Source organism: Talaromyces amestolkiae, assembly GCF_001896365.1.
Source record: "Talaromyces amestolkiae strain CIB chromosome Unknown scaffold5.1, whole genome shotgun sequence".
Taxonomy (NCBI): Eukaryota; Fungi; Ascomycota; class Eurotiomycetes; order Eurotiales; family Trichocomaceae; genus Talaromyces; species Talaromyces amestolkiae.
This window is the reverse complement of record NW_024468041.1, coordinates 973,012-995,973: the sequence shown is the minus strand read 5'-3', so window position 1 is coordinate 995,973 and position 22,962 is coordinate 973,012. Positions and strand designations below refer to the sequence as shown.

At 46.9% G+C, this 22,962-nt stretch overlaps 9 protein-coding genes across 9 annotated transcripts; 6 read left to right on the top strand and 3 right to left on the bottom strand.

Annotated features, from left to right (window-relative positions):
- Positions 1 to 351: 351 nt before the first annotated feature.
- BHQ10_003441 (uncharacterized protein) lies at positions 352 to 2,539 on the bottom strand (the record flags this gene model as incomplete). Its single annotated transcript, XM_040875698.1, has 6 exons — positions 352 to 490; positions 565 to 1,740; positions 1,809 to 1,959; positions 2,025 to 2,094; positions 2,153 to 2,359; positions 2,501 to 2,539. 6 exons carry the CDS (start codon positions 2,537 to 2,539, stop codon positions 352 to 354), a joined length of 1,782 nt encoding a protein of 593 aa, XP_040731945.1.
- Positions 2,540 to 5,043: 2,504 nt separating this feature from the next.
- BHQ10_003440 (uncharacterized protein) lies at positions 5,044 to 6,812 on the top strand (the record flags this gene model as incomplete). Its single annotated transcript, XM_040875697.1, has 4 exons — positions 5,044 to 5,345; positions 5,405 to 5,609; positions 5,674 to 5,864; positions 5,927 to 6,812. The coding sequence occupies 4 exons, from the start codon at positions 5,044 to 5,046 to the stop codon at positions 6,810 to 6,812; spliced, it is 1,584 nt and encodes a 527-aa protein (XP_040731944.1).
- Positions 6,813 to 7,341: 529 nt separating this feature from the next.
- Positions 7,342 to 9,120, top strand: BHQ10_003439 (uncharacterized protein; the record flags this gene model as incomplete). The annotated part of the gene is made up of 3 exons (XM_040875695.1): positions 7,342 to 7,881; positions 7,944 to 8,316; positions 8,384 to 9,120. 3 exons carry the CDS (start codon positions 7,342 to 7,344, stop codon positions 9,118 to 9,120), a joined length of 1,650 nt encoding a protein of 549 aa, XP_040731943.1.
- A 20-nt stretch (positions 9,121 to 9,140) lies between these two features.
- Positions 9,141 to 11,188, bottom strand: BHQ10_003438 (uncharacterized protein; the record flags this gene model as incomplete). Its single annotated transcript, XM_040875694.1, has 4 exons — positions 9,141 to 9,844; positions 9,902 to 10,301; positions 10,608 to 10,985; positions 11,042 to 11,188. 4 exons carry the CDS (start codon positions 11,186 to 11,188, stop codon positions 9,141 to 9,143), a joined length of 1,629 nt encoding a protein of 542 aa, XP_040731942.1.
- A 538-nt stretch (positions 11,189 to 11,726) lies between these two features.
- BHQ10_003437 (uncharacterized protein) lies at positions 11,727 to 12,832 on the top strand (the record flags this gene model as incomplete). The annotated part of the gene is made up of 3 exons (XM_040875693.1): positions 11,727 to 11,831; positions 11,896 to 12,593; positions 12,655 to 12,832. 3 exons carry the CDS (start codon positions 11,727 to 11,729, stop codon positions 12,830 to 12,832), a joined length of 981 nt encoding a protein of 326 aa, XP_040731941.1.
- Positions 12,833 to 13,093: 261 nt separating this feature from the next.
- On the bottom strand, positions 13,094 to 14,446 carry BHQ10_003436 (uncharacterized protein; the record flags this gene model as incomplete). The annotated part of the gene is made up of 3 exons (XM_040875692.1): positions 13,094 to 13,974; positions 14,050 to 14,334; positions 14,395 to 14,446. 3 exons carry the CDS (start codon positions 14,444 to 14,446, stop codon positions 13,094 to 13,096), a joined length of 1,218 nt encoding a protein of 405 aa, XP_040731940.1.
- Positions 14,447 to 15,677: 1,231 nt separating this feature from the next.
- BHQ10_003435 (uncharacterized protein) lies at positions 15,678 to 17,369 on the top strand (the record flags this gene model as incomplete). The annotated part of the gene is made up of 1 exon (XM_040875691.1): positions 15,678 to 17,369. The coding sequence occupies one exon, from the start codon at positions 15,678 to 15,680 to the stop codon at positions 17,367 to 17,369; it is 1,692 nt and encodes a 563-aa protein (XP_040731939.1).
- A 357-nt stretch (positions 17,370 to 17,726) lies between these two features.
- Positions 17,727 to 19,028, top strand: BHQ10_003434 (uncharacterized protein; the record flags this gene model as incomplete). Its single annotated transcript, XM_040875690.1, has 3 exons — positions 17,727 to 17,950; positions 18,005 to 18,132; positions 18,187 to 19,028. The coding sequence occupies 3 exons, from the start codon at positions 17,727 to 17,729 to the stop codon at positions 19,026 to 19,028; spliced, it is 1,194 nt and encodes a 397-aa protein (XP_040731938.1).
- A 689-nt stretch (positions 19,029 to 19,717) lies between these two features.
- On the top strand, positions 19,718 to 21,125 carry BHQ10_003433 (uncharacterized protein; the record flags this gene model as incomplete). Its single annotated transcript, XM_040875689.1, has 2 exons — positions 19,718 to 19,864; positions 19,935 to 21,125. 2 exons carry the CDS (start codon positions 19,718 to 19,720, stop codon positions 21,123 to 21,125), a joined length of 1,338 nt encoding a protein of 445 aa, XP_040731937.1.
- Positions 21,126 to 22,962: the final 1,837 nt, after the last annotated feature.

Below are 22,962 nucleotides of genomic sequence, written 5' to 3'. Positions count from 1 at the left end.
GACCTAGTAACAAGAAATTATGTGTTCCACACCATTCCGGAATTTCCAGTAAACGTAGGTATATCAATGACCAGAGCTAGTGGTCCTATTCTGGACTTAAGTAGTGTATCAATCAAGTAAAAAAATCAATTAATTAATAAATAATGGTCAGCTTTTGCATGGGAGATAACTTGAGCAATCTAGCCTATCTGAAACATGTAGTTCATGACTAAGATCATGTCCCTAGCAAACAGTTGAATCATCTAAGAAGAATATAAGTATAAAAGGCCTCCTTTCCTCTCACCAAGGAAATGAAGGTTATCAGTCTTGAATCCGAGATTCTTAACAACACCGGCATTGATTCGGCAGAGTTTAAGCATCGATCACCTTCTCGGTGACGACACCATCATCTCGAATCAAAACCTTGTCGACATGAAGAGAGGCCTTGACTGGGTTGGGCTGGTTGTAGACCCACTCGAGTTCCTCGAGAGTACGGCCTTGAGCCTCGACACTATTTTAGAGACAAACAATGTTAGAGAGTTGACGCGATCATAGAACGGAGAAGAACAAAGAAAAAGTGCTCACCCGAAAAAGTACCACAGGACTGTTTCGATAAAGTCCCAACCGACGAAGATCCACACATAGTTGTATTGAATATTGCTAAGCGCGATTGGTCCGGCGTACAAGTTGATGAAGCCAAAGATGTTGACGACCAAGCCGTACATAGCAAGGCCTTTAGCGCGAAGGCGAGTATCAAGAGCCTCTGCTGGAACAACACCTTGCAGCGGGGTGTATGTGAATGAATTTGCCGTGTTGAAAAGGAAGAAGAAGGCAAGAGCGCCTTGGGCTAGATGAGGATTGGTAATAACATTGTTGACTGTCGCTTTGGAAAGGGCATTCTGCAGAGCTGCATTGATACATAGCAAGATAGCGCCAACCAAGGTACCCCAAACAAGCACCTTTCGGCGCGGCATGCGGTCGGTGAGAGACATAGCAGTCAGAGCGCCAGCGGCGGAAACAACCTGGTTGACAACCGTAAAACCTAATTGTTGGAAACTCGATGTGTAGCCCAAGATATTGAAGATGGACGAGTTGTAGTAACCGAGACCGTTGCCAGAGAACTGACCAAAGATGCCCATCATGATAGCTTGTGATGTACGCCAGCGGCTATTATGAGTGGCGAAGAGCGGACGCCAATCCCAAATACCCTTGTTATACAGGGCGTCCTCCTGAAGGTTTTGCTTAATCTCTTCCACTTCCAACATGACCAAACGAGCGTGGCGGTTACCATTACCATGGTATTTGGCCAAGATCTCAATAGCTTTCTCGGTCTCGTCGTTGGCCATTAAATATCGGGGCGACTCTGGCATGAAGAAAACGGAGGAAAGGACAACAAGACAGGTGAAACATTGCAGAATCAGGGGGATCCTCCACGAGTAATCGTTATTGATATACTGACAGCCATAAGTAATGAAAGACGCAGGGATGGAGCCACCGAACCAGCCACAATTATAGAAGCCGACCGCACGACCACGCCAGTGTGGTGGAGCAATCTCAACTGCGTAAGCCGGGGCAGAGACGGTCATGAACATAATTCCCGCACCGAGGACAAAACGGCCGACGATGAATTGGGCCACGGTGTTGGCTGTCGAAGTGAGAATGGCGCCAACGATGATGATAATAGCGCCGACGAACATGCCCACGCGGCGGCCGAATCTGTCACTGACATATGGCGCGAAGGGGAAAGCTGCGATGGAACCACTATTTTTGTTCTTATATGAGGACAAATAATCTCTCTGGGAGGGGTTCTTCTGGTAGATAGAACTTACACACTGTACAAAGCACTAAGAAGCGAGGTCTTCTGACCAACGAGTCCTGAGTCAAACTTGGCTTTGAAAAAAGGCATGGCTAGAATGGAGCTCATGAGAGAGCCGTCGTAGCCATTGGCACAAGAGCAACAGAAACAGACCGCAATGAAGCCTATAAAACAGCATGGATTCAGCACATATTCGCTCATCAATGTGTATCCGCTAAGCAAGACTTACAGTAGAGATGAATGGATTCTTTACTCCATCGCTCAATAGGAGTGTCCTTGATGGCGGCGAATAGCTCGGCCTGTGATGATATAATCTCAATTTGTTGCTCCCCTCCGGATCTTGCACACATGACTTACGTTGTAGACCTCCTTGGCATGCACCTCACCGCTCACCACGGTCGTCGTTGCCAGTTCCTTCTGCTCAACAGGGACAGCCTCGACGGCCTGTTCCTCCGGTTTCGACATGATTTGGAAATGGACGGTTTCGTCTCCTCCAGAATCAAAGTATCCTGTAGCGTTGCTCCGGTCGGGCACGATTTCGAGATAAGCAAAGCACAGGAACCTCTGTAGGAGCTTAGTAAAGCAAGGGAGATGTTACAGTGCAGCGAAGTGTTCTCATATTTATATTCCACTACAGCGCGCCATCAATTTCGTTCAGTTCAAATGGAAATAATATTCCTTTCCCCGCAAACCATCTCCAGATACCTTAAGCTGCATAGGAGTGGTCGCGTTTCTAGAGCTCATGTTGGATACGTCCAGCTGTCGCGGAATGTCGGCTTGTCGACCGATGAATTCCCTACCTTAATTGCGCCGCAACAAGTGGCTCCGAGTCATGGCGGCGGTAGACGCACCGCTCCCCAACACTAAAAACCGATTCTGGGACCATTGGGGCCCCAGGGATTGGATCCAATATATGAACGATCCCTAGTTGCGGGGATTTGGTCAATCAACCGCGACTGTCTATAAAAACTTGAAGGGCGAACCGACAGCGTTCGACTTGGACTCGATACGCACCCCCAATTGCCACTGTAACAAGTTTGTTTGCTTAATTTAATTCCTTGGTGGAACAATTCCAACGCGCTTCCCCATCGACCAATAGCTGGGGTTAGTCGACGGGCCCCCGTATTGACTAAGACCCAAGCGACTAAGTCATAAGATAGATACAAACGTGGTCTGGTACCTCGTACTTCTTAAACAGGTGTTTGCTCGGTGTCCGGTGGTCAGTGCTCGCATTCCAGCTCGATTCTTCTTCCTTTTCTCCCCTACCTGATTCTCATGTGTTGGCTATTGGCTAATCATAGTATCAAAAAAAACTATTGGATCAGGATTCAGCTCGTCAAATATACTTTGCAACAGGACATAACGCCTTCAATTGCTGCAATATCCGAGCACGTAAAATGTACAAGGTCTCGGTCGTTATCCCGATCATCCGTCAGGACAAGCGAGTGGCGGCGATTCTCAATCACCGCATCTCCTTTCAGAATGGTATCTGACAAAACTAGGCCCCTTTCTGCTAAACGGCCTTAATAGTAGTCATGCTATAGTTTTGCGGAGGGATTGCAAACTTTGCAGGTCATGCCATCCCATTTCTACCCAATCAACGCGCTGCTAGCTATAGCCGCCAAGTGTTATTGACAGGAGAAATTCTAAGTTCTAGAAGACTAGAACACAAAATCAATAATCTGATTTGACTCGTCCTTGACAGAAGATTTTTATCTCCTGATTTGAGGGTGGAGGCCTGAAATTCTAATCATTGATCACAAGAATCTTCATTTTCCCTGTTTTACTTCCTTGAACCTTTGTGAAAGCTGCATGTGCCTACGGTGTACTCCGTAAACAGCTGCAGCAATAAAGCGGATCAAGATTGGAGCTATGACAGTCTGATGATACCCGGACTGTAACAACCGAGGTCGGATGCTGTAAGGTTAGTTTCCACCCTAAACCTGGGTCATCAAGAGGTTCTATTGTCAACCCTGCCAGTTACTTGTGGTGAATTAATCTCCAGAGACTGTAGGCTGTTCATATGGACGTTTACCAGATGGAAAGCCTTGGAAAAAGGTTATGTGTTGCAGAGCGCTATTTGGTCGGAGGAAGCGCGACGAGTCAGATCGACTGACCACTAGGCAAAACGACTGGCATCTCCTGTTGAGTACGAAAGGAAGAAAGAAATGAAGATAGATGTTTGTTCTATCGATCATCGCTTAACTTCTTCAATTCATTTCCAAAAATGGATCGACTCGTGATTTGTAGATTGTTATTATATAAACCCGGTACTTTTGACGCTGAAGGCAGGTATTGTTAAGATTAATGAGAAAATGTCGCGCGCACATATGCTCGATGACCTAGTGAAGTAGGTACCATATATAAAGCAGAATGACCACGTAATGCGTGGCCAGACCTGAGGCAGCAGCTTCGACAGGTATGTAGGGAACGTTGTTGAAACTATGGGTGAATGAAATGGTCTCTAGGTTGAGAGGTAGCTCTGGGGAATGTCCTAGCTATATATGCTTAAGATATGTGTCATGCAAACATGGCAAACTGATAAGCACTTCCTAAAAACTAATTGGCTCATTTATCCCCGGTAAGGAATGAAGACGACCTAACGGCTGATCGCTAAACATTGTTACAATTTAAGATCTTAACAACTAGCTCCAGAACTTGAAACAACAAGAAAACAGTTGTTCAGGCATGGCGAATTTTCACTTCAAGACTTCTAGGTCAATGAAGCCCAAATAGGGAGTCCTTAACCTTGTCTGCGAATTGAGCTGTGTACCGAAAGAGACTCTCTTGTAGAAGCTCTTTAAAATTCCGGATAATCATGGATTGGTGAAAATAGCCGCCCACGAGCGACAATCGTACGATCTTGCAATTTGTCCGCGGTGGCTAAACGCACCGGATGCAGCTTGGAAAATATGGAGTTTGGAGATCATAGCCGAGACGCACAGGTACTAACGCACCCCACAAGATGGAAGACACTGAAAAAGGAATCCGTAGCCACCAGATTCTTTATTCGGCTCACAAAACGAGAGCACCAGACCACTGGGACACGCGGAGGATGTGGATCCGTATGCAAAAAATCCGGAATATGGGGAACCCCAGACAAGGGACATAGTGAATAGCTTCGACCATCCACGTGTATAAATTCAAGCTGAAAATCCACTTATGGATGCAGATTAATATCCCTGCCGAGAGCTCATTTGCAGTGTMCCCCGATACTCTTTACAACAGCAAACCCACAAGCCACAGCAATGGACGCTGAGAAACAGTCGGCTTTCCACGCAGAGCATGAGGCTGAGAACCAGCTCGCTCATCTAGCAAACCAGGAAGACCATGAAACCAGCAAGATACAGGCCATCAGAAAGAACCCTTGGGTTTTTGGCTGGTGTCTCTTTGCTGTGTGGACAGTCATCCTAGTCAGCTTTGAGAACCAGGCGTCGGGAAATATCCTCGGAATCCCGGAATTTCGAAAAGATTTTGGCTCTTTCTTTGAAGGCTCGTATGTCTTGTCTGCGCAATGGCAGTCAGCTTTTAGTGGTGCTCCAGTTGCATCGTGAGTATTCCTTGATGCTAAGCTACTAGCAATGGTCCCTCCTGACTTGCAGTAATTAGGCAGATCGTTGGTGCTCTGATCTGTGGCCAGTTATCCGACCTGATCGGCCGGAAGAAAACCGTCATCATCGCTCTAGCCCTGTCTTTTGCTGCAATCAGCATGGAATTTGTTGCTACGACCAATGCATTATTCTTCGGTGGCAAGTTTTTGAATGGTTTTGCTGTCGGCACATTACAAGCAGTGACAAGCACTTATGTGGGAGAAGTGAGACTCCATCCATCATTATTTCGGGTCGAAGGTCTTTCTTTAGTATGCTGACTGGTAACAGATTGTTCCTCTCGCGCTCCGCGGCTTGGTGACATGTTTGATCGCTCTCTCCTATACGCTCGGTCCTTTTTGTGTCGCCTTGATTGTCAACAGCACTGGAACTTATACCAACCGCTGGGCCTATAGAGCAGTATTCTGCTCTCAGTATGGATTTGCTGCCATCTCGGCTATCTTCGTGTGGTTCATGCCAGAGTAAGTGCATTCACTGATTTTTAAATATATCATTCATGAACTTTAGTATTAACATCACTCAGATCACCCTGGTGGCTAGTCAGCAAGGGGAAGGAAGACCAAGCACTCAACAGTCTACATCGCCTCGGATATAGCGCTTCGTCGGGCGAAGATGCCAAACGTCTTTCGAACATCAAAGTCACCCTGGAAGAGATCCGTCATGAGACCGAAGGCGTAACCTACCTTGAGTGCTTCCGGGCCTCGAATCTTCGACGAACCATCATTTCCATCGCACCTCTTTCAGTACAACAATTCACGGGCATCGTCTTCGCTGCGTCCTACTCGACTTACTACGCAGAGCTTGCCGGATATAGTACCGACGCGGCCTTTAAGCTTCAGATTGTGCAGCAAGTTCTCTCTATGATTGGAAATGTGATTTCGTGGTACTTGATTGATAAGGTCGGTCGTCGCACTTTGACTGTATACGGCACTGCTGGACTTACTGTTATCCTCTGGGTGATGGGTGGTCTCGCCGTTGGCGGCTCCCCAGGAGAACTCAAGGGTACTGTAGCCATGATTCTCCTCTACTGCTTCTTCTACAATGTCACAATCGGCGCCACAGCATACACCGTCTTGACAGAAGTTTCTACCGCTCGTCTACGCGTCAAGACAATTGCCCTTGGTCTTGCACTTCAATCTTGTTTTGGCCTCATGTGGAGCTTTGTATTACCTTATCTTTTCAATCCCGACAAGGCCAATCTTGGTGGAAAGGTTGGTTTTATCTTCGGTGGCTTGTCCTTCCCCTGTATTGCCTTCTTATGGTGGTTCCAGCCTGAAACAAAGGGGCGATCATATGAGGAGTTGGATGAAATGTTCACCAAGCGAATTCCCGCTCGTGAATTTGCAAAGTACCATCCTGATGTTCAGCGGCGAGGTGAAGAGGTCAAGGCCGAGATATATCAGTCTTGAGATCCGGTGGGATAGGCTCCGCGAGGTGACTCTGGTAGGTGTGTTTTTGTGAATAGAAGAATCGGGGAGTAACATTATCAACTTGTACAAATATTACTTTGCCACTGTGAAGGCGGAGGATTCACTAATTTAGTCGGATTTTGAAATAGTCATAATGATATGAAATGATTAGTGAAAAATTGAAGGCAATGTACATGTACGAGGTACTTGAATTCATGCAGAGTCAGACAGAGAAGTGGCATTACCCATCATTGGAATTCGTCATGTTATGAGCCGTAGTCTTTTGGTGTAGTTTGACTACTTTATACTTTTGAGTGAGGTCAAATGATTGTCTAGCATCATACGATAGCTCTGAACGATGTATAGATACCTTAATTATCAGGCACCAACCGTTCCTTCCCCGGACTCGGCTTTTTCCCCGCTTAAGTCAACCTTTTTTCGCTTCACTTTCGAACCATCAACTCTCTCATATCAAAGATAATGATCCATTGTTTCTGATCTCACCATTAGCATTTCAACACATGAAATCATGTCCCATTCTGAACCTGCCTCAAAGAGGCGACGGGTCACAGAGCCGAATTCCTTACAGATGTATCCGCAAGAACTACTAGTCTACAGTCCCGAATCGGCAGAGACTTTCCACTCTCCTCTGAGCAGCAGTAACAGCAGATATTATCAAGATGTATTCTCGCATAATCCAGGCTACATTGCCTCTCAGGAAGAGTTGCGGAGTATGCTCATTATGACTGCTCAGTCTGCTGCGCCGAGTCGGCGAGGGAGTCCCGTGATTGGCGAGGAAATTGAGTCAGAAGAGACTCTGCCGCGCCCTGGAAGTGGTGCTAACAATCGATGGAATGCGAGAGCTCTTGTTACTCAGCAGGTTCAGACAACAGAGTGTGCACATGGGAGCGAGGGACGTCGCCATTCTCATCAGAGGGCGACAGATGTATCGGTGCTAGGCTCAGCGACAGGGAAAGGGCAGGAACCGGGACAAGGACAAATAATGTCCGGATGGAATCGCCGGCGAATCCAGTATCTAAAGAATTATGTGGCAGAAGTTGCTCCTTGGGTATGTCGCATGAATATCGTTCTTATTTTTCTTCTCTACAACGTCTAACGCACAACATTTAGCTAGACATGTTTGATGCCCAAGCTACATTTGGCATTCAACTCCCCGCTCTCGCACGTAATTTTCCAGCACTTCTCTACGCCATCCTCGCTATTTCTGCTCGCCAACTGGAGAGAAAAGAAGGCATGCCGGACTCCTTTGAAAGTTTGGAACTTTATCAGGAGGCAATTCGTCTACTAAGTCCGCTGCTACAGAATCGCGATCCCAAAGTGATTGGTGCATGCGTGCTTCTGTGTTGTCTGGAAATGATGTCCGCTCGCGCGCAGGATTGGCGGCGCCATTTAGAGGGGTGTGCTGCGCTTTTCGATGCATTTAACATCAATGGGTTTAGTCAAGGGTTGTTACAAGCCATTTTTTGGTGTTATGCACGTATGGGTTAGTTTTCATTTTCCATTCCTTGATCTCCATTGATGCAGGCCTAAAATGGAAGCTAATTGACTAGATTTATGCGGTGCTCTCATGTCCGACGGTACGCAGAGCACCCTGCTTCAGCCCTCAAAATGGCTTCCCGCAAACACTCGCGAGGAGGATGTCATTCACATGTTTCAAGAAGCCGAGTCTCCCGACATGTACGCAAACTATGCAGTATACCTTTGCGCAAAAGCATGCGAACTCGTGTCGCTTCGCACCAAGTTTCTTGAACTGGGAGAGGATAATGGTTGCACTGGAGATATATACCATCAACGCTGGCTCAAGCTATGGGAAGAGCTTCAAAACTGGCTAGCTCGCCGACCCCGAGAGATAATGCCGGTGCAGACTGTTAATTCTAAGCCGTTTCCACATATTCTCTTTGTTCACTGGGCAGCCATCTCTTCCAATCAGCTCTACCATACAGCGTGTGTGCTTATGCTGAACATGATGCCGAAAGGGGCCAAGCTCCAAGGAAATCCAGAAATTACTACTTCATTATGGCATGCACGACGCATTTGTGGCATCTCTGTGACGAATCCTCACGCTGGTTGTTTGAACAATGCTATTCAGCCATTATGGATAGCTGGAAGGCTATTCAGTCATCAGTCCGAGCATGCGCAGATCATTAGTCTCATCCGCAATATCGAAGCTGCTACAGGATGGGGCGCCTGCTGGAGGATTCGAGACTTGGAGATTGCCTGGGGTTATAAGGCACATCGAATGGATCGTCCCGAGAGACAAAACCAAGAGTCGCTTACAGATAATTGAGTCGATTGTCGCAGAGCAACTCAAACCGCGTTTAACAAACTCCACTTTTGCTGCAAATCAACCACATGCTCTCGGATATCCCATCCCGTCAGACTCTGGATGCGATTCAGACCATGAAGAATATCTTGCTGCTGAATCTCATGAGTCATTCGCTTAGCAGCGAAGAGAAAAGACGCCAGCAAGCAAGGATCCCAGCACTCGCGACGATCATCATTCAGAGATATACTGCAGATACATTGTGCATGCCACAACGGCGACAACACAAACGGAGGGAGATAATTCAGTCGCACCGTACGGGGCTTGTCTAGTAGAAGTAGCAACATGGCCGTGTGATAAAGCTGATTACCGAAAATACCAGCGCCATTAGTGAATAATATGGTCGGAAAGCTTGAGTCTGGCTCCACTGAAGAAGAGGGCAACTCCATAATAGGACGAAATTCTTCTGGTCGTTGCTTGCGCCAACGCTCAAGCTCGTTTATGAGATGTTTCCAGCTATCGATATGATTCGCACCGGGTAGAGCAAAGCCTCCTCCTCCATCTTTGGATATCAGTTGCATAGTTTGTCCGAGTATCATCAGCGGTCGATGAGCGTAATTGGATAGACGCCATGTAAGTCCTGCTAATGAATCCATCGTCTCCGGGAAAATGTCAAGAGGCTCCCATGGAAGAGATAGTGGGAGAGGAAATTGTATCGTAGCGTCATTTGCTAGTGCACTACTAAGCTCTGCATGATTATTAGTTTTGATCTTGCTGGTGGCTATTTAGCTCGATAAGAACATACCCAGTCGCAGAAATAGCCAATATATTGCAGCTGTTGGTTTCGAAGTAGCAATATCCATAATAAGTGAGCTAACAACATCCATATCTAGTGCGAAATCATTCGTCGACCATGCGCGAGACAAATTAGAGACGAAGACGTGCGCCCTTCGAAAGATCGTTGTTAGTGCAATCGTCATAAGCGAATGATTGCCATCACCACTTTCATTGTAGTCAAGCTCTAAGGACGACATGTCCCGCGATGAGTGAGACCGAGACTGCTCTGCTAACGAGCGCCCATCCAAATTCCTGTTACGAAGCGAGGCTTCGGACAATAAGATAAGCGCACGGAATATTTGCTCTGAGTCTATAGCGTATTGAAATGCCGCAATGCCGAAGGATTGGTACATGTCACATAGATCGAGCTGTTTATAAGTGTTAGTAAAGACATTAAATACCAAATACGGAGAGGCGGGGATGAAATAGTGTACCCAAGGTGCAACTTCATATCGATAATGGCGGAGCAGTGCCGTGGTTCTTTTGCTAGCAGCTGAATTAGTGGTCGTAACATCTGTATATGAATTTTCATCAATCCTTGTAAGTGGCGTAGAACTAGATGTCATTCGACCGTGGAAACCTATTCCTGGCCTCGCACCCAAGGTTGGCGTCACGTCTTCGCTTGATATTAACGCAAGTAAACCTCGAGCGGCGAATGCGTCTTTGTCGCTTACCACAACCGGGCTGATAACTTCAGGTTCAGGGTGTAGTCCTCTTGAGAGTACTGGCAGCGTATCATGCCGCAAGTGATCCTCATGGTGATGATAGGACGGATTACTAGGCTGATCCTGCGGAGAGTAGAATGAAAGCCTCGGATCAAGATCAAGACCTGGACTTTCGCTTTCGCAATGCGCCCAATGCGGAAATGATGAATCTTCATGAGGTGTCTGTTCGTCTTGTTGAAGCACTGTTGTGATAGCGCCGATAGCAGGAGGTGGAACAGAAATCGGACGTGATTCGGCGAATTCCGGCACATCGGTGGGAGTCAAGGGGTCTTCATCCTCCCAGGAAGAGCTCTCATTTAGGATGCTCTGGGGATCTTCAGAAACAAACTAGTCTCATGTGTTAGAGGCGAGCTTATCACATCGATTATCAATCATCGTCATACTTTGATAGTGGAATAAGTCCGCGGCACCTCTGGTGTAGAGACAGTGATGACATTCTTAGTAAGAAAAGTCAATTGCGACCCGTACTGACATTGAAAACCCTTGTCAATGCAGTTTCGGCATCGGGGCTTTCCTTCATCGCCTGTCATGAAATGTTAGGCTAGATCAATCGGCAATGTTCTTAAGCGCCAGTGTCGGAAAGGATGAGAAAAGAGGATACGAACATTTGCGACGACGGACTCTGCACCGCAGACAGCCTGTACGGCATCGAGTACGCCGGGGTGGATCAGGTGTCTCAAGTTCCCCCATTGAGCGACTTAGAGCTTCAATCACGCATAGTGCTTCGAGATAATGATTACTTTCAGGAAAAATAAAGAAGATGAAGCTGTCCCCAGCGCTTACGTATTCCTAAGTCCGGCGAGGGGAAACTCGCTAATCCTAAGTGGGCCTAGCGTGATATCGTAGGAAATGTGGAATCTCATTCCCAATCAGGAAGTCATAGCCACCGCTTGCTCTTTTAGCCCTAACCTTTCCATTCGGGATCATAACTACGCTTTGGCTTCACTTTTTTGTTTTATTTTACCTTGTCCTTCTCCAATTATCTGAAGTTTACTCATACGTCGTCTCCCCTTATTTTCCGTTCATTCTTTCAACTCAATCTCGTCAGCATATTCATTTCGGATCACAATGGCCAAGACTACAGTGACACTTGCCTCCGGCCGCGAAATGCCTCTGGTAGGCTTCGGGCTTTGGAAGGTTCCCAAGACTACTGCCGCTGAGACTGTTTACAGTGTAATTCTTATCCAATTGTCTGAAAATGAACGATTTCGAAGGCGATACTAAGATCAATGTCTAGGCTATCAAGGCTGGGTACCGCCTCTTCGACGGCGCTTACGACTATCAAAATGAAAAGGAAGCTGGTGAAGGTATTCGTCGTGCTATTTCCGAGGGCCTCGTCACTCGTGAAGAGATTTTCATAACTACAAAGCTCTGGAACAACTACCATCGGCGTGAACATGCCGTGGACATGGCCAAGAAGCAAAATGAGGCCTGGGGTCTCGGATACATTGACCTTTTCCTCATTCATTTCCCCTGCGCTCTGAAATATATTGATCCAGAAGTCCGCCGTTACCCTGCATGGTGGATGGATGATAATGGGACAGTCGAGCAAGACCGTGTCCCTATCCGGGAGACATGGGAGGCCCTGGAAGAACTTGTCGAAAGTGGCATCGCACGCAGCATCGGCGTCTCCAACTTCCAGACACAATCTCTCTACGATATCCAGACATACAATCGCCATCCCATTTCCTCTTTGCAGATTGAACATCACCCTTACCTCGTACAACCAGATTTGATTAAAATGGCTCAGGAAGCCGGCATCGTCGTGACGGCTTATTCCTCTTTCGGCCCTCAGTCATTCCTGGAATTGCCTCCAACCTTCTCCAAGAGAGCTAATGATATTCCTCTTCTTTTTGATGCGGACCCTGTTAGGGCTCTTTCCGCAAAGTATAATGTAACTCCTGCTCAGATTCTTCTGCGCTGGGCTACACAACGGTAAGCTTTCCGTCTTTCCTGTTTCAAACGGGATGTGCATCTACAATACTAAACTTCGCAGTAACATCGCGGTTATTCCGAAATCAAACAACCCCTCTCGCCTAGCTCAGAATCTGGATGTCCTTGGTTTCGATCTTGAAGTATCTGAGATTGAGTCCATCTCGAACCTCGATAAGGGTCTTCGTTTCAATGACCCTGGCTTTTACCTACCTAATCATCCTCTTCGTATCTTCGGGTGAAACTAAAGATTTTCATTGTTTACCTGGGTACTATTAATGTGGCGTTCAAGAAGGATGGGTGTGCATATATGTAGAACAAAATGCATTACATATAAAGATGAATCGTCTTCAGGTTTTTCACCCGACCTCCAATACTTCTCCTTTGTCCAATTTGTGCAGACAGTACCTAATTAAACATACTATCTTGAGAGATTCTTTTACCGTTGGCGATACAACTGGTGTTTCTCCCGATGAGATAAGCATGCTCCTTTCAATAATTGTTCAAACTCTCACACGTAAAACGAATGCGGCCTTCATGATCCGAACACATAACATGATCAATCCAGCTACACATCCTACCACACCTCCATAAACCCAGAGGCCAGTCCAATTCAATGGATCATCAGTCCCTAAAATAGCACCAGCACTCGGTCCACCGAGTAGCAAGCCGAATCCACCGATTGCAAACCCCTGCCCGATGCGCGTGCCGATCATAGATTTATTTTCCGTAAGAATGCGAAAGCACACAGGTGGTAGCGCGACGACCACACCACTAAAGAAGCCGGTGACGATTGCCTCGACAATCATTCCAGCTTCGTTGTGCACACCAAGCATACACAGCACCGTAACACCCAGCATTATTGTAATTGGTGCCATGGTGTTGAAAGCTCCAATGCGATCCGACAAAGCATTGGGTGCGATTCGTCCCAGGACTGATCCGGCGTTGAAGATGGCTACCATATAAAACGCGAGCGAGGTATCAGTATAGCCACGATTTTGAGGGTAATATGAAACGTAAAATATTAGCACTGCGTTGCCTATGAAGAGGATAAGCACGCTCAGTGTGAAGACAATGAACGGCGCATCAGTAAATGCGGACCAATCGACTATCGCGCGTGGCTTTGGCATACGCACTCGCATCCGCATCACGGCCAGCGGGATGATGAAGGTCGCGAGGGCAATGAAGCCGATACTGCGGACAGCCCACGGAAATCCAACTTGCCCTATGAGCCGGTATAGCACGATGGGGTAAATATTGCCGCCGAGTGAAGAGCCAGATGATGCTATACCGACGGCGAGACCGATGCGCGTGCTGAACCAGGTTGGAATGAGCGACACCGTGGGCGTGAAAAGCAGGCCTGCTCCGATACCGACGCAGAAAGCTTGCGCCAGCAATGCCTGTCAGTACTCGGTGCTGATAGAAAGCATCATAAGACCGAAAACAACCATGAAGCTACCGGTGACAAGAAGTAGGCGAAGGTAACCCCTGTCGTAGATGGGACCAGCGACAAGCCCCGTGAGCTGAAGCAGGAAGCATTGAACAGATCCGATCCAAGATATGTTCGACGAGGAAGCCTGAAATAGTTCGCCGGACTCGTAGTAGGTTTGGAAGACTGCGAACGTGTTGATCATACCCCAGGTGTTGAAGAAGAGTACGAAGCCTGCGGCGACCTGAAGCCATGCGAGGGTACCGCCATTAGGTGGTGGTGATGGTGGTCCGTTTGTGGGAGCCGAAATGTTTTCTGGCTTGTCAAGATTGGATTGTTACTTTGTGCTTGTCTCGTTGCTGATATCTATGATACTAAGACGATCGGGTGTTCTCGCTTCTTCGGCGACGTCTCGATCAGATGTCATATCAAGATTGTTGAGGATAACAAAAACCGAGAAAAACGTGCGTATAGCAAATTTAATCTATATATAGAGCTCCAGTACCAACTTATCTAGCGTAGGACTGCAAAACAAACGAAATCCTTGTAGTGCATGACAGGCCATATTACGAAACAGTAGCAGCTTAAGTAGGAAGCCTTTGAGAAGGGGGTCGTAATTAGGGTGCGTATTTTATCTGGCTTGCAAAATCTGATAAGAATTTTTCCCGCCGAAATGGATGAAGAAAAGGTCATCGAATACTGTATACTGTCATGTCAAAGGCTGGTTCATCAGCGTTAGACGTGAGGGTCATTCGGGTTCAACGATTTCCCCCGCAACGTCGGAACAAACATCACTGGATTACTAATCCTTGCAACCTCAAGTCATCGCCAACAAGCTCTGAAAATCTCTCATATTTACGACTTCCGCCGTATCGGAAATAGTGTTAAAGTGATTTGGGTCATTATACACTAACATAGGTACCCTTGTATGGCGTTCAGACATGTTGAACCCATCAGATGAAGAGCCAGCTACGGCAGTCCACACCTCAGACACATCAGGCAAAAGGCGGAGAATTCGTAAAGGGACGCGATCTTGCTGGGAATGTAAGCGGCGGAAGACCAAATGCATATTTGCATCTGTGGAAGATGTGACTTGCCTGGACTGCCAACGCCGACGTGTACCATGTGTCAGTCAGGAGGTACCGGAAGATTTGTCTCTGGCAAGAAAAAGCAATTGGCACCTCGGCGAACGCATTGCAAGGATTGAAGACTTGATAAAAGATATCATTGATAGCAAAGGCGGTGATCGTTCGAATCATCCGGAAGGAAAGATACTACCAGAAAGGAGGCCTTCTAGCTCAGCAGCCTCAACAGCTCGTTTGAATGATGCATCGACCTCACGGTTCCAAGGTCTGGACACGCCTATAGAGGTGAGTATGCTGCTTATGCACAATCAGAAGGATCGTTATGGCTGAGTCTCGTAGCATGTCACGAAATCGTCTCCAATCCCAACAATCGCCGCACCTGACTCGCAAGATCCAAGAAGAAGACCCGAGTCCGAAGCTGCAGTCCTTGATCACTTGCTTACAGCTTATCCGAAAGAAAGGGATGTTGTAATATTGCTCACAGCGAGCGCTAAAACTTCGCTATATACCAATACCGTTAACCTTCAGCCACATAGCAAGTGGACACCGGAAATCCTTGCTAAACCGTGCCCTATGACTGATCTGCCTAGTCCGGACACTCATCCGGTAATTGTGGCCAGATATATGCTCATGTTCGCAATCACTTTACAGAGCCCGACCGGTGAGAAGTTGCATGGTCTTTCTGAGCCGAACAGCGTCATTATGCATCGCTTGATGATAGCTGCCACGACATGGGTAACCACCAACCAAGACCTTCACGGGAGTGTTGAGAGTCTGATTTGCATTATGCTAGAAGGTATTTATGAAATAAACTGTGGCAATCTCCGACGAGCTTGGGGTGTTTACCGCAGGGCGATGACCGTAGCGCAGTTGATGGGCCTTCACCGCTCGCCAATACCAGCATTGAAACGCATCGAGCCGAGAGATAATGTTGACCCTGAATTCATGTGGTTTCGGATTGTCTATATGGACCGCTATCTCAGTTTACTGCTCGGTTTACCCCAGGCGTCATCAGCTAGGAGTATAGGAGACGTGTCGATTCTGCAAGATGAACCACCCTTGGGCAAATTCGAGCGACGACTTACAGCCGTTGCATCCCGTATCTTGGAGCGTAATGAAAGCACTTTTTCCACCAGTACAATTATAACGACACAATCCATCGACGCCGAATTATTGAATATATCTAAAATTATGCCATCAAGCTTTTGGCGCCCAGCAAATTTCTATGGATTTACACCCGGATCGCCGGAAGCCCTGTTGGAGATATTGCGCCTAGCAGCCCAGGTCTACTACTACGGCATATTAATTCAGCTGCATTTACCGTATATGATGCACGGAATTAGCGATAACAGCGAGCACGAGTACTCCAAGATCACCTGTGTCAATGCTAGCCGGGAGAGCCTGGTACGCTTCATTGCGCATCGAACATTTAACCCCATGTCATCCTGCTCACGACCAGTGGACTTCTTTGCTCTCTTAGCAGCAATGACCCTTCTTCTTGCCCATATCGACGCTCATCATCACGCTCATCATCACCAAGAGGCGACTAATTACCTAGTTCACCAGCGCTTGAGTGACCGTGCCTTGTTAGATCAAACCTTGGAGAGGATGGAAGTAATCAGCGAGCTCAACAAAGATGCGATAACCGATAAGAGTGCTAAGTTTCTTCGACGCTTACTGAATATTGAGGCAGACGCAGCTGATGGTGGCAGGTATAGTGCTAGAAGCGTAAGAGAACATGGCGAGGATTTGGCGGATGGAAGCATTGGGAAAGAAGGCGAAGAGGTTCGTTTGAGTATACCGTATCTCGGAATCATCAAGATTGCGCGCGAGGGCCCAGTGTCTCGTCTCTCAGTCGAAGATAAGATATTTCGGCCGCATCAAGCTCCACATAGAGACCCAGCAGTTGCCGAACCCAATGATGCACCTGAGGATCTACCGCATGTGTCGCCAATAGATGAACAACAGACAATCTACCAAAGGAATAATAAGTTGCAAAATTTTACCTTCTCGGAAATGCTACCAATATCAGAATGGCCGAATCGGCAGGKACAAGAACCTGGCTATGATGAGCAGTCCCTGCTGGATAACCTTAGCCATAACCCTGACCGAGAAGGTGTGCAGCCACATGCGGAAATTCCTACCATAACTAGCGATATAGATGATTGGGCGTTCGAGGGGGTTGACATGGCTTTCTTCGACAGCTTAATGCGGGGGACTTCGTTCGTGGAGACTGCCGAGTCGGAGCAAGGAATTGGTGGGTAAGGAATGAAGAGCTGACAACATTCTCAAAGCGGTAATTATAAGCACCTCCTAGTGATATGCCAACCCCACCTGTTCAAACACTCACCACAAATAATATCTAAAGGTTCCAATCAGATGACCGTATTTGGACATTTTTCAAGGGTACGAATATCCTTGCACATGTACTCATATAAAAATGCTTGATAAGACTTTGTCCAATCATAGACTGACACACTATAGGATAATTAACCCCCAAAATATTCTTGATGTTTTTCTTGTTTTTCGGATTATTCACTCTTCAACCTTCACTTTTCTATCAGCTTTACATTGTTTTGGTTATATTTTCTATTCCTGATAGCATTCCCTCCGTCATCCACAATGTCGCCCAGCATCCTAGAGCCGGCTCCCTGCTCCCTCAACGATCACATTGGAAAGACTTCCCAAAAATCGAAAGTAGCTGAGGCATCTATCATACAAGCTCCTCTCCCAAATCCTTCATTACAAGTCACTGCGGACCACAATCTAAAGCAAGTCGAAGCTCCGGTTTATGCACCTCAGAAGGGCGAAGTTCTTCTGCATATCAAAGCCACTGGGATCTGCGGGTAAGTACAATCGAACACAATCCGATCACAGTTTACTGATACCGAGAATCTTAGTTCAGATATACACTTCTGGAAAACCGGTCGTATAGGGTCTCTTGTTGTCGAAGGAGACTGCATCTTGGGTCATGAAGCCGCTGGTGTGGTTCTAGAAGTCGGTGAAGGTGTCACTAACTTGAAACCTGGTATGAAAATTTTCAACAAATCCCCAGAACAATCATAAATTGATTATCATTTAGGTGACCGTGTTGCCATGGAACCTGGGGTCCCCTGTAATGACTGCTTTCTCTGCTCCGACGGCCGCTATAATCTCTGTGAAGACGTTCAATTCGCGGGCGTATATCCCTACCACGGCTCCTTACAACGATACAAAATTCATCCAGCTCGGTGGCTACACAAATTACCGGATAATGTCTCTTACGCCGAAGGTGCCCTCCTTGAACCCCTTTCCGTCGCTATGCACGGTATCCGCATGGCCGGCTTGCCCCTAGGCCGTGGTGCTGTCATCTGCGGTGCCGGGCCGGTAGGACTATTAACTCTAGCTGCTGCCAGGGCGTCTGGCGCTCATCCGATAGTCATTACAGATCTTGAGCCTAGTCGCTTGAAATTTGCCAAGGAGTTCGTCCCCAGTGTCATCATATATCAAGTCAATCGAGATCTCGATGCTGAGGGAAATGCAAAGGCTATCAGAGCTTTGTTCGGCAAAGAGGATGAATATTTTGCTCCAGAGACTGTACTAGAGTGTACCGGCGTCGAAAGCAGTATTTGTATCGCCGCGTATACGGCTCGCCGTGGTGGGACTGTCATGGTTATTGGCGTCGGAAGGTCGATCATGAACAACCTCCCATTTATGCATTTGTCCTTGGCGGAGATTCAGTTGAAATTTATAAATCGTTATCGGGATACGTGGGCGCCAGCTATCCAGTGTCTGGACGGTGGCATCTTGAAGCATTTGACAAAACTAGTGTCGCATACCTTTCCATTAGAAAAGGCGAGGGACGCAATGGAGCTGTGTTCTGATACTCGCAATGGAAGTATCAAGGTGATGGTCGTGGATGAGATTGATGCTACTATTTCTTGACATTCAATTTGCACTTTGCATGTAGCATTCTTGATACATTGAATGTCGGCGCTTGTTGGAGTAAAACCATGGTCCTTGTAATTCATCTAATATTCCCCCCGAATTAACTCATCAATTTGAAATAATCCAATATAAATACAGCAACTACATGATTGCGTGATGCCTAAAAATTTCTCATTATCAATAAATTCTGGTTTATAGTTCTACACAAAAATATCTGTCCTCGTGGCTATGTAGAGATAGGGTTGCAGCTCGAGGTGGTTAACGTTGCCTGTTTCGGATGATCCCCGCCTCGTCCCACAGAGGTCCAACAGTGGCACCGATTGCCTTTTAGAAATGGGCAATGTCTGCCGAAAAATGGCGCGGTGGATTTACCTCGAGCACAAGTTCACAAGAAGCTAATCTTTCGACGAACTTCAAATAAGTGAGTCAATGTGCAGCGAAGTCGATGTGCTGATTTTCCCTATGATAGTACTATTTATTGCATAACCTGAATAGATTAATCGGTTTATTCATCAATCACAATGGAGCTATCTCGAGACCGGCTCTTAACCTTTCCTTCGAAACCGCGCGTTTTCATTTTAAGCGACATTTCGAACGAACCAGACGATGCAGAATCTTTGGTGCGGTATCTGTTATACTCAAATCAGTTTCAGACAGAGGGACTCGTGGCCTGTACATCAACATGGATGAAGAACAAGGTCTGTCCGCAAGATATGCACAAGATTGTGGATGGCTATGAGAAAGTTGTCGACAATCTCAATGCTCATGCGCATCCGAACGATCCGTACCCAACTGCGGACTATATGCGATCGCTGATAAAAAAGGGAGCCGAGGTAGGTGTTCCATAATGAATTTCTTCGTGTGGCCTATGATGATTAAAACTGAGGACTAATTGTATGGCAGACATATGGTATGTCCGCGGTAGGGAACGATATTCCACTCAGCGAAGGTGGAAAATTACTCCTAGAGCGCATTGAAGCGCCATCAGAACAACCATTATGGATTTTATGCTGGGGAGGTACCAATACATTTGCCTCCGTCTTGCTCAAAATCGAGAACACACACTCGGCCTCGGAAGCCGCACAGCTACGATCAAAGATACGCGTCTATGCCATTTCCGACCAGGATGACACGGGCGTTTGGATCCGCAACAGATATCCCGATATTTTCTATATCTGTTCTGTACATGGCTGGAGTCAATACGGCCTCGCAGCGTGGTCTGGTATATCCGGTGAACGATGGTATGGATTCGACCACGGTGGTCCAGATCCATCAAGGATCACCAAGGAATGGATTCGAGAAAACATACAGATTGGTCCCCTGGGATCCGTCTATCCCGACTTCATGTTCATTCCAGAAGGAGATACACCGACATTCCTATATCTCATCCAAAACGGCTTAGGGGTACCTGAGCACCCCGACTATGGATCTTGGGGCGGTCGCTACAATCGTACAGACACCAGTGGTCAGGGGCTCGTTAATGGTCATTATAGCGATGTACACGACGACGTCATCGGCCTCGACGGCCGGAGGCACAAGTCAAACCAAGCTACGGTCTGGCGATGGCGGAATGCGTTCCAGAACGACTTTGCCGCTCGTATGAAGTGGACACTTTCCCCTGACTTGGGTAGCGCAAACCACAATCCTGTAATCAGCATCAATGGTAGTACGGGAACACAACCTTTGCAATTTGAATTGGAGGCCGGGTCAACATTTCAGCTGGACGCATCTGCCACGTACGATCCAGACCAAAACGACGCCCTTACCTTCAATTGGTACCAATACCTTGACCCTAGCGCAACACAATGGTCTGCAGAGTATGAAGTGGGAAGGCTTGTCATTCGTCCGCTGAACGACATTGGTAACACCGTTGAGGTCACGCTCCCCCCACCTGAAAAGTGCTGTGTTGAGCTCATCAGCCGCGATCCGGTGCCAAAAGGCCAAGTGTTGCATCTTATATTAGAAGTTGAAGATAACGGCTCCCCGTCACTGGTCAGTTACCGTCGGATTGTCATACAAACAACGAACGAGAAATTATTAGGCGGAGGCGGAGGGGGCGATTCTATTGCTGACGCTATGAAGGAAATTGTGTAAAATTGATCGGCGTCGATGTTACAAGGAAGCTGGGCCAGGTGGTTCAGATGCTTTGTAAAATTACCTCTCTCTGTAGAAATATAGAATAAACAAGTACTGGTCCACCCGGATGGCAACAGCTGCAAGCGACTTGAATGGCATTTTGAAAGTGCTTGTAGCGGTGTTTCTTCATGGTAGTAGAACCTTTTCCGCCTTTTGAATGTCGATTGTGTATCCTCGAGGGTATTTGTGCCACGTAAAAGATTACCCAGAAGGTACTTACATGGATTTTCTTCTACAAAAGATTGCCCAAAGAACACATGTTGAAAACTGAACTCCAGTGATCGATCCGGTATGATGTAAAGTGTTTATAGGCTTAATAGTCATCTTTGTAGGCACGTGAATTACGTTGCTAAATACTAATGCATCACTAGAAAAAATGCCCACTTCTTTCTTACCTTCCATTGAATACCCTCCATCAAAAACCACACAGATTTACCCTATATTGAAGAACATTGGTTGTTTCTAAATGATCATACCAGTAATGATTCGTTTCGTCTGGCAACAACAGACCTAATGGTACCGCCAATCTACAGTACCTATGGTCTCGTTTTCCAATTAGACAAGACATGTGATGAACGTCGCATTATCCATTGGCTTATGAGCGGCTTCGAAATGACCCTCAGTCAGTGCCAAAATCTCATCGGCACTGTTGAGAAGAACGGATTAGGCGTTTTTTCGGTAGTGAAGACAACGAACAGCGGTGTTCGACTTGTCGCTCAATGGCTGGATGAAGAAGATTTTGTGTCTTATTCTGAGTTGGAAGCGTATCATTTTAGTACTTGTGCATTTGGCGATATAGAAACTTTGTGTGTCCGCGGAATGTGAAACCGTTCCACTTCGTAATCAAAAATCTCCTTTGAATGCTTTTCCGGACAACCAATTTCTTAGGATTGTTGTAAAGAACCCTCCATCCTTTATGCGTAAGTGCCGCCGTTTCGGCATTCAAGCTCAATTCTTTTCAGGGCGGCCTGATTTCCACGGCCCATCTGTATCATTGCGTCATAGATAATGCAGGTTTTGGTGGATTTGTCTACCAGCTGGATGGAAATTGCTATCCTATCCCAGTCCTTTGTTGGATCACGGAGGTGCCGCAGTCGCTCAACACAAAACATTTGCGGGAGATAGTTGAAAAAATTCTCGTTTGTAAATACAGGTGGCTGAACCTTAGAAGATGGCACCTCATATCGGGGCAGACGGCGAAGCAGCGGATTCAAATGTAAACCCTCACAGCTCGTACGGCCATCCCATATCCTCGAAAAGATATCATGCCAGTGTTTAGTTGCTTGGGAGCCTTTACGTGCCGCAATAGACCACCAGAAGATGACTAGAGATGGGCTCATGGTCATTTTGAAACCGGCTAGCTCAAATGGGCTCGAGCGGTCGGCGAGGTTGTGTCAACAGAGAGTGTCAAGATCTCGAAATAACAGAAMCCCAACATCGAGCCATACCACAAAACGCAGTAGGAAATAAAGTCTTCGGATTCGAGAAGTATTTTAAATAATGGTTTGGCGAGTCTTCTACCACGTCAGGGACTCTAACAGACCACCGAGGACTACGCCGGCGAACCCATCCGATGATATATCTCTGGCACCATGGCTTAGAGGCTATGAGTCCGTGGTCCCAAAAAGCCCATATATGAGCGCCATCGACTGGCTTGTAAGTTTGGAGATCAGCAAAAATTACATTATTCGAGTGCTGGTCCGAGGGGTGCAGTTGAGAGGTTTCTAATGCATAGCCCATGGTAGTAATACCCTTGAACACTACAGCCATGAGTGATGAACCTTGGAAAAAGCAG